The following is a 10449-nucleotide window of genomic DNA, read 5'->3' on the forward strand; positions in this document are numbered from 1 at the left end:
CCACCGACTGGAATTTACTATAAAAACAATGCTGTGAGTTTAAATAGCATTATCTTAAGCCATCTGAAGGGTTGCTTCTGTCTGTCCTCAAAAACTATCCATTCACTACCCTTATAAATACCACTCACTATCCTTATAAATACCACTCACTACCCTTATAAATACTACTCACTACCCTTAGTGAGTGCCATTAGTTAGTGCCATTCCCCAAAATATCTCTTGAATACGTTTTTGTACTTTACACCCTTTTTTCCCCAATAGTCATGGGTTTTTTTCCCCCTTCATTTAATGCTGGTGGCTTATATACACCTGAACGAAGAGCTCGCCTTGCAACAGACTTCTCAAACCAATGGTGATGTCGTGGCTTCAGGGAAGCTGACAGAATTCCATCATAGCCTGGCCGGTAACTGCCTATTTCAGGGAGACATCAGTACAGATCCAACACTGGCCTCTAGTGGAGAAGGACAGAAGTGCGTCAGCACTGATCCAACACTGGCCTCTAGTGGAGGAGGAGGGAAGTCTACTGTCAGGGAAAGGAGGCCGAACCAGAAACCTGCGACTGATTCCGCCAATGCAAGCCATTGTAAAGATTGCACTCATCAACGCAGTTGACTTTTTAAGTTAGTTCAGTATTACATTTGAAATGTGTAAATCTAATTTGACACTGCATCATATTCTGGATGCTCCAAGTGATTCATAAAAAAGAAACAGCCACCTGGCCGCAGTCATTTAGAATAAGAACACACCAGGTCTGTATAGAAGGCTTTTTTGTGAAAAACCTTACCTGGGTTTTAAGAAACAAACAAAAGCAGGTTTCCACATCGATTTGGACAACGCAATTACGAAGTAACTTGCTGCTTCTGCGTCAATCGTTGCGCTCCGTGTTTTTTCATAAAAAATGCCATGCTTCACAATATGGTCTCACATTGCCAGTGGAGAAATGTGCTTTCCTTGATTAACGTTCGTATGTGTAGAAAAACTCCATACGAGCATTATATGGAGTTTTCATTTGTTACAATTATTCCACCCCTCTGTTACAATCATTCCGATATCATTGTTCATTTCGTATGATTTAATTATTTTAAATAGTATCAGATTCGTTTACGATAATTGAAATGGGTAAAGACTACTAAATAAAATTTCATCGCGGCAGGTCATAAGCAAAAAAAAGACAATTACATTTATACTGACTCTCACCTACAGCACGAGAAAATCATTGAGACGGAGAAGGCCATATCCCTTTACGCACCGTGACGTAGCAAAACCCTCTCAGTGTGTGACGCGGCCAAGTCTCTCGCGCCACGTGACGTGGAAGGTCTCTCTCGCGATCAGGCGGAGCTGCTGCGGATGTCGTTGTTTTGGCTGAGAGAGCGACAGAGTGAGATAGTGAGAGTGAGAGAGAGAGACGCTTGTCACCGAACATCTCTGGGTGCCTCGGACGTTTTCGTGCTGGTCGCCGTCCCCATCCATTGCCGAAGAGGCACTGCGAGTCTCTCCCGGGGAGAGCATCGCACAGAGATCCGCTGATGGAGGACTTTGATGAAATCTACGAGGAGGAAGAGGACGAGGACAGGGCCGCGGAAGAGCAACTGCTTAAGTACACTCCGGACCCAGTTGTGGTGCGCGGATCCGGCCACGTCACTGTGTAAGGAGCCTGTCCGGGTGTCAAGGATTAAAGAACCGTGTGTTCCCCAGACAACTGATCAGTTTACCTGCAATGTGAGGCTGAGAAGTGTGTCTGTGGGCAATCTGGGGGTGTACACGCACGACAGAGAGCTATCGAGTTTCCTCGCTGCAGTTACAGGCCGTGTTTCCGACTACTGCACTCTAGGGTGGGGGCGGGGAGGCCATAAGAAAGAATATATATTTTCATTAACAGGACAAATTAAAACAGGTTCAAACTTTTCGCGTAATTTCAAGTCACTGTGTTGTTCTACTTGCATTTTCATCCCTGCGTGGGGTATGTTGCCCGATTGTTGTGGTTCCGTGTCGCAGGCTGACTCGCTGTAGACAGGAAGTTCGTGCTGGTGGAAGTGCCCTGGAAAGCTTTTTAGATCTTACGTTTCGGGATTTCGGTAGAAGCGAAAAGTCTTTGCTACTTTCTGCGATTACTGTTGGTTAAATAATGAAAATATGGCTATTGCACCGTTAACAGACATTCAGTTAAAAAGCTTAGTTTTAATTTTACAACTTCGTTTCAGGAAAACTACACAGGATGGTAAGAGCTTGGCTTGAAGGGTTTTAGAATCGTCCAATGCCAATTTTCAGCGTCTGCGAAATGATTATTGCGATTAATGAAAATGATGCGAAGTGAAATCTCTTACAAAGAGCGGTACTAACTGTGATTAAATCGTCAGGTTAAGAGCGGTACTAACTGTGATTAAACCGTCAGGTTAAGAGCGGTACTAACTGTGATTAAACCCTCAAGTTAAGACCGGTACTGTTTACTCTTCACAGGTTTGGACTGAGCAACAAGTTTGAGTCAGAGTTTCCTTCCTCGCTCACAGGAAAGGTAAGTGGTGATTATTCACCTGACATTGTGGTGGCTGTACAGCTTTCATACTGAGGGATAAGTGGTATGGAGCTTTCACACTGAGCGATGAGTGTTGTATTAGAGCTTTCACAGTGAGGGATAAGTGTTGTAGAACTTTCTCAGTGAGCGATGAGTGTTGTAGAGCTTTCACAGTGAGGGATGAGTGGTATAGAGCTTTCACACTGAAGGATGAGTGTTGTAGAACTTTCACACTGAGGGATGAGTAGTATAGAGCTTTCACGCTAAGGGATGAGTGTTGTAGAGCTTTCACACTGAGTGATGAGTGTTGTAGAGCTTTCACACTGAGGGATGAGTGTTGTATTAGAGCTTTCACACTGAGTGATGAGTGGTATACTGATTTCACACTGAGTGATGAGTGGTATACTGATTTCACACTGAGTGATGAGTGTTGTAGAGATTTCACAGTGAGTGATGAGTGTTGTATTAGAGCTTTCACACTAAGGGATGAGTGTTGTAGAGCTTTCACAGTGAGGGATGAGTGTTTTAGAGCTTTTACACTGAGTGATGAGTGTTGTAGAGCTTTCACACTGAGGGATGAGTGTTGTATTAGAGCTTTTACACTGAGTGATGAGTGGTATACTGATTTCACACTGAGTGATGAGTGTTGTAGAGATTTCACAGTGAGTGATGAGTGTTGTATTAGAGCTTTCACACTAAGGGATGAGTGTTGTAGAGCTTTCACAGTGAGGGATGAGTGGTATAGAGCTTTCTCAGTGAGTGATAAGTGTTGTACTAGGGCCTTTACATTGGGATATGAGCTGTTGTGCTTTCACTGAGGGACAGAGGAGTGTATAGGCCAGTATCACAGTGGTGATGGGTGTCTGAAGATAGGACTGCCTTACATTGCGTATGGCTGTGGCTGTTTGCTGCTCTGTGGCACCAGGGATTCAGGCCATGTTCCGGTGATGGTGTCTAGCAAGCGAGTAAGGATACTCCAGTGCTGCTGAGGCCTCTACACTACACCTGCACTGTTCACTACCTGCAAGCGATAAATACTCAGTGCTACTGACCCGCACTACATTACACGGCACTGCACTACACTGTGCTGCACTAGCACTGCCCTACATTACACAGCAACACTCTTCTCTCACACTTCATGACACTGTCTGTATACCTTGTTTACGTACACACAGCTCTCTAAAACATCTGCCTCTGTAAAATACTAATGTGTCTTATTTGTAGACGCGGCGGTCTGTGGAGAAGTTGCTAGAGTGGGAGAATAATAGACTATACCACAAGGTCAGTACTGCAGGTGCCTGTCAGTTTGGATGTGATGCTCCTGTGATCGGGGTGCCTGTCAGTTTGGATGTGATACTCCTGTGATCGGGGTGCCTGTCAGTTTGGATGTGATACTCCTGTGATCGGGGTGCCTGTCAGTTTGGATGTGATGCTCCTGTGATCGGGGTGCCTGTCAGTTTGGATGTGATGCTCCTGTGATCGGGGTGCTTGTCAGTTTGGATGTGATTCTCCTGTGATTGGGTGCCTGTCAGTTTGGATGTGATGCTCCTGTGATCGGGGTGCCTGTCAGTTTGGATGTGATGCTCCTGTGATAAAGACATGCTAATTTTCAGGTGTTCTTCTCCCCCCTAGCTCTGCCTGCACTGGAGACTGAACACGCGGAAATGTGAAACCAATAACATGATGGAATATGTGAGTGTATTAGCCAATAGCATGATGATGTGTGTGGGTGGATTAGCAAAATGCATGATGATGTATGTGAGTGTATTAGCCAATAGCATGATGATGTGTGTGGGTGGATTAACAAAATGCATGATGATGTATGTGAGTGTATTAGCCAATAGCATGATGATGTGTGTGGGTGGATTAACAAAATGCATGATGATGTATGTGAGTGTATTAGCCAATAGCATGATGTGTGTGGGTGGATTAACAAAATGCATGATGATGTATGTGAGTGTATTAGCCAATAGCATGATGATGTGTGTGGGTGGATTAACAAAATGCATGATGATGTATGTGAGTGTATTAGCCAATAGCATGATGTGTGTGGGTGGATTAACAAAATGCATGATGATGTATGTGAGTGTATTAGCCAATAGCATGATGATGTGTGTGGATGGATTAACAAAATGCATGATGATGTATGTGAGTGTATTAGCCAACAGCATGATGGTGTATTTTGGTGTATTAGTCAATAGCATAATGGTGTATGTGGGTGGATTAGCCAATAGCATGATGTATGTGAGCGTATTAGCCAATAGCATGTTGGTGTATGTTAGTGTGTTAGCCAATAGTATGATGGAATAATTGAAGCATTAGCCAAACTTGTGCTGGTTTCTGCTTGTAATCACAGCAGTCCCTAATAGTGACCAAAACTACACCTGCACATTATCTCCTGTGACTCACCCTCTTCAACTCTACTAACTCTGTGACTCACCCCCTCCAACTCCATTAACTCTGTGACTCACCCCCTCCAACTCCATTAACTCTGTGACTCACCCTCTTCAACTCCATTAACTCTGTGACTCACCCCCTCCAACTCCATTAACTCTGTGACTCACCCTCTCCAACTCCATTAACTCTGTGACTCACCTTCTCTAACTCCATTAACATCCCAGTCTGGCTCATTAACGCTGACTCACCCTCTGGCTCAGTACCTGTTCTGAGACTCACTGTTCTGTGACTCTGTTGCCTTCTCTCTCCCACTTCAGGTCATCCTGATAGAGTTCCTACCCAAGAGCCCGATATTCCGGCCGGACTAGCCCCACCAGTCAGTCTGCAGGGTGTCCTCCCGCATGGTGCCTTACTCTGGGACTGTCTCCGTGTGGAGCTGAACACTACAGACAGGGCCTACTGAGGGCCTCTCAGAGACGGCTGTCCGTTCATCCTGTGGAGCATGGCCTTCTTACTGCGCTGGTCACAGACTCCTCTGTTTAAGATCCCTGCAGGACATTTGCAGGCTCACTGCATCTCTGCAGAGGCAGGAGAGAACCTGGGTCAGCTGTCTGTCTGCTGTCTGTCTCTAAGGGCACGTGGACATTGATGGGGATATTTGTGCATTCTGTGTGTGTGTGTATGTGTGTGTGAGAGAGTGTAGCTGAAGAGAAGCTCAGTGGCATAATGATATTATGCACATGGGCTTTGGACTCCTGACTGGGTTCTCCGTGTGAAGGTTCTACTCTGCTGGGTTCCGCTTGTGAAAGTTCTACTCAGCTAGAATCTCCTTGTGAAGGTTCTACTCAACTGGATTCTCCTAATGGGGGTTCTACTCAGCTGGGTTCTCTTCGTGAGGGTTCTGCTCAGTAATCTTCACGTCTGCAGGACTTCAGAGACGCCAGTCTGGGAGGCCAGGCGAAGTACTGTGTGAAAACAGACTGCATTATGGGACATCTATTCTGTTTGTTGTCAGTAGGTTACTGTATGTGCATTATTGACTTACTAATTTTATTAAAATAATTTGTCTCTAAGTCAACAAGTTTATTTGGTTTAAGAAATTCCTTGCAGGTGTCCCAAACTTAAGACAAGAACCGAAATCTTATTGGTGAAATTCAAACCCAGTGTGTATAATATCCTTGCACTGGATATGAATTCAGTGAAGGTTTTATATATAATGAGTACAAATACTGAATATAGTATATATAGTTGCAGGAAGAAATTTGTGAACACTTTGGAATTAACTGGATTTCTGCATTAACTACTCATTAAATATGGTCTGATCTTCATCTAAGTCACAATAATACATTCTTCTTAAACTAATAACACACAATCAGTTGCATTTTTCATGTCTTTATTGAACACATTGTCTGAACATTCACAGTTCCGAATGGAAAAAGTATGTGTACCCTTGTATCTAGTAACTGGTAGGACCTCTAGTAGCAATAACCACCAACAAATATTTTCTAAAGCTGCTGATCAGACTGTTTAGGAGTCATTTTAGACCATTCCTCCTTACAAAACTGCTTCAGTTCATTGATATTTCCTGGATTTCTGGCACGGACAGTCCTCTTCAGGTCATGCCACACCATCTCCATTGGGTTAAGGTCTGGACTCTGACTTGGCCATTCCAAAACATGAATTTTCTTCTGTTCAAACCATTCTGTTTTTGATTTACTCATGTGTTTTGGGTCATTGTCTTGTGGCATCACCCAACTTCTATTAAGCTTCAGACTGCCACCCTGACATTCTCCTGTAAAATTTCTTAATATAATTTTGAATCCTTCATTCCCTCAGTGACTGCAAGCTGTTCAGGCCCTGAGGCAGCAAAGCAGCCCCAAACCATGATGCTCCCTCCACCATGCTTCACAGTTTGGATGAGGTTTTGGTGTTGGTGAACAGTGCTTTTTCCCTCCAAATGTAGTGTTGGGCATTTCTGCTAAAATGTTAAACTTTTGTCTCATCTATCCATAGAACATTGTCCCAGGAACATCCAGGTGGGCTTTTGCAAACTTTAGATGTGCAGCAATGTTTTATTGGAGGGCAGTTGTTTCCTCTGTGGTGTCCTCCCATGAATACCATTCTTGTTTAGTGGTTTTCTTATAGTGGTCACATGAACAGAGACTTTAGCAAGTTCAAGAGATTTCTGCAGGTCCTTTACTGTTACCATAGCGTTCTTTTTGACCTGTTTCAGAATTGCATGCTGCACTCTTGCTATGATCTTTTCAGGATGTCCATCCTAGGGAGAGTAGCCAGTCTCAATTTGTAGACAGCTTGTGTGATTGTGGATTGATGCACACCCAGGCCTTTAGAAATGCTTTTGTAACCTTTTCCAGCTTTACGCATCTCTACAATTCTTCTAAAGTCCTCTGAAAATGGTTTCGTTCAGGGCATGAATCACACGAACAGAGGTTCCTTGAGAAGAGCAGACTGTGTGTGTGTATATATATATATATATATACACACACAAGGTGTGGCTATTAAATAATGAGACTAATGCTGTAATTCAATTTTAATGAAGAAAACTGGCATTTCAATTCCTTTCCCCTTCAATATATTCCCCTTTTGCAACTACACACCGCTGCATTCTGGTCTTCCACTGTTCAAAGCAGTGCAGTGCATCTTCTTCCGTTAGTCGTCTCGGAAGCTCCATCGTTTTCTTCTTCACTTCTGGAACAGACTCGAAATGGGTTCCCTTGGATGCAGACTTGATTTTAGGGAAAAGAAAAAAGTTGCATGGTGCTAGATCAGGTGAATACGGAGGGTGGTCAAGTACTTTTCCCTAAAATCAAGTCTGCACCCAAGGGAACCTGTTTCGAGTCTGTTCCAGAAGAAGAAGAAAACGACAAAGCTTCTGAGACAACTAATGGAAGAAGACCTACTGCACTGCTTTGATCAGTGGAAGACCAGATTGCAGCGGTGTGTAATTGCAGAAGGGGAAAGGAATTGAAATGTAAGTTTTCTTCATTAAAATTGAATTACAGCATTAGTCTCATTATTTAATAGCCACACCTCATATATACAGTCCCCTCCAAAAATATTGGAACAGCAAGGCCAATTCCTTTGTTTTTGTAATACACTGAATACATTTGGGGTTGAGATAAGAAGATGAACATGAGACAAGAGTTCAGAATTTCAGATTTTATTTCCTGGTATTTACACCTAGATGTGTTAAACTACTTAGAACATAGCACCTTTGGTGACCACCCAATTTTTAGGAGAGCAAAAGTATTGGAACAGAGAGTATTTAAGTAAATGAAAGCAAATAACACTTAACATTTGGTAGCATATCTCTTGCTTGCAATAACTGCATCAAGCCTGTGACCCATTGACATCACCAAACTGTTGCATTTTTCTTTTGTGATGTTTTTCCAGGCTTTTACTGCAGCCTCTTTCAGTTGTTGTTTGTTTCGGGGGGTTTTTCCCTTCAATCTCCTCTTCAGGAGGTGAAATGCAAGCTCAGTTGGGTTAAGGTCTGGTGATTGACTTGGCCAGTCTAAAACCTTCCACTTTTTCTCCCTAATGAAATCCTTTGTTGTGTTGGCAGTGTGTTTTGGGTCATTGTCTTGCTGCATGATGAAGTTCCTTCCAATTAGTTTGGACGCATTTCTCCGTAAGTTGGCAGACAGAATGTTTTTGTAGACTTCTGAATTCATCCTGCCGCTACCATCATGAGTTACATCATCAATGAAGATTAGTGAGCCCACTCCAGAAGCAGCCACGCAAGCCCAAGCCATGACACTTCCTCCACCGTGCTTCTCAGATGAGCTTATATGTTTTGGATCATGAGCAGATCCCTTCTTTCTCCACACTTTGGCCTTTCCATAACTTTGGTAGAGGTTAATCTTGGTCTCATCAGTCCATAAAACTTTGTTCCAGAACTTTTGTGGCTCATCTCTGTACTTCTTTGCAAACTGTAATCTCGTCTTCCGATTCTTACTACTGATGAGTGGTTTGCATCTTGTGGTATAGCCTCTATATTGCTGCTCTCTAAGTCTTCTTCAAACAGTTGATTGAGATACCTTCACCCCTGTCCTGTGGAGATTGTTTGTGATGTCACTGACTGATATTTTGAGGTTTTTCTTCACAGCTTTCACAATGTTTCTGTCATCAACTGCTGTTGTTTTCCTTGGTCGACATGTTTGATATCTGTTGCTCAGTACGCCAGCGGTTTCTTTCTTTTTCAGGACATTCCAAGTTGCCGTACAAGCTATCCCCAATGCTTGTGTTATGTCTCTGATCGATTTCCCCTCTTTTCTAAGCTTGCTTTTCTCCCAAAGACAGCTCTCTGGTCTTCATGTTAGTTTATCTTTTATAACACAAATGCAGTTTTCACAGGCAAAACCGAAGGCTAAAACCAAGAGTAGACATTCAGAACTATTTATTGTTTAACCAATCAATCTAACAGGACACATCTGGGCAACAAGAAACACCTGTCAGTCACGTTCCAATACTTTTGCTCACCTAAAAATTGGGTTGTCTGATACAAAAGGTGATATGTTCAAAGTTGTTTAACAAATCTAGATAAAAATACCAGGAAATAAAAGCTGAAATTCAGATCTGTCATCTCATGTACATCTTTTGACCTCAAACTCAATTGTCTTCAGTGTATAGCAAAAACAAAGGAATTGACCTTGCTGTTCCAATACTTTTGGAGGGGACTGTATATATATATATATATATATATATATATATATATATATATATATATATATATATACTAAAGTTGACTGATCAGAAATTTCCATAAATATCCACACGCACGCGGATATACACCTGTACCTGACAGCAAATGTGTCCGTATGTTATTTAGTTCCCATTGGAACTAGACCATGGAGTAAGTGTTTTATTCTTCCAGATTGGATCACATTGTGTAGTAATAATAAAATATTCTGAAATGGTGAAATACCACTTCCACTGACCAGGTAAGAACAGCATTGAAAAATATAACTTTAGACAAGAATGCAACTTTAGCCTACAAATTTCATAAGATTACCCCTTTCCCACTGTAGACCTGGAATCAGGCTGCCTCAAAATACCTTCCCCACTGTACAGCTGAACCAGGCTGACTCATTATAGCCCTTTCCCACTGTAGAGCTGGAACCAGGCTGGCTCAGTATACCCCTTTCCCACTGTAGAGCTGAACCAGGCTGACTCAAATAGCCTTTGCAAACTGTGACAAAGCGAACCAGCAAGACCGTTTGTTCATATAGCCCTTTCCCACTGTAGAGCTGGAACCAGGCTGGCTCAGTATACCCCTTTCCCACTGTAGAGCTGAACCAGGCTGACTCAGTAAGTAGGCGGTATACTTTGTAAGAATTAGAATTTTTTGAGCAAAAAGACGCAACGAGAACTAAAGAACAAAAAGACACGGTGTTGTGTGTTCATACAGTGCAGTGTGCGACGGCCTCCAGGGAGAACTTTTAGAAAATGTCTTTCTTGTTTTCCGACCTCCCCCTCTCAGCTATTGGTCCAAATATCACATGGTTGGTTACATCACG

The 10449-nt window shown here is 42.8% G+C and overlaps 1 protein-coding gene across 1 annotated transcript; it reads left to right on the forward strand.

The window, feature by feature from the left end:
• Positions 1–1269: 1269 nt before the first annotated feature.
• On the forward strand, positions 1270–5990 carry LOC135256197 (cysteine-rich hydrophobic domain-containing protein 2-like). Its single transcript, XM_064338040.1, has 5 exons — positions 1270–1645; positions 2458–2557; positions 3737–3793; positions 4145–4204; positions 5227–5990. The coding sequence occupies exons 1-5, from the start codon at positions 1527–1529 to the stop codon at positions 5275–5277; spliced, it is 387 nt and encodes a 128-aa protein (XP_064194110.1). The 5' UTR covers positions 1270–1526; the 3' UTR covers positions 5278–5990.
• The last annotated feature ends 4459 nt before the right edge of the window (positions 5991–10449 follow it).

Source organism: Anguilla rostrata, chromosome 5 (assembly GCF_018555375.3).
Source record: "Anguilla rostrata isolate EN2019 chromosome 5, ASM1855537v3, whole genome shotgun sequence".
Classification (NCBI taxonomy): domain Eukaryota; kingdom Metazoa; phylum Chordata; class Actinopteri; order Anguilliformes; family Anguillidae; genus Anguilla; species Anguilla rostrata.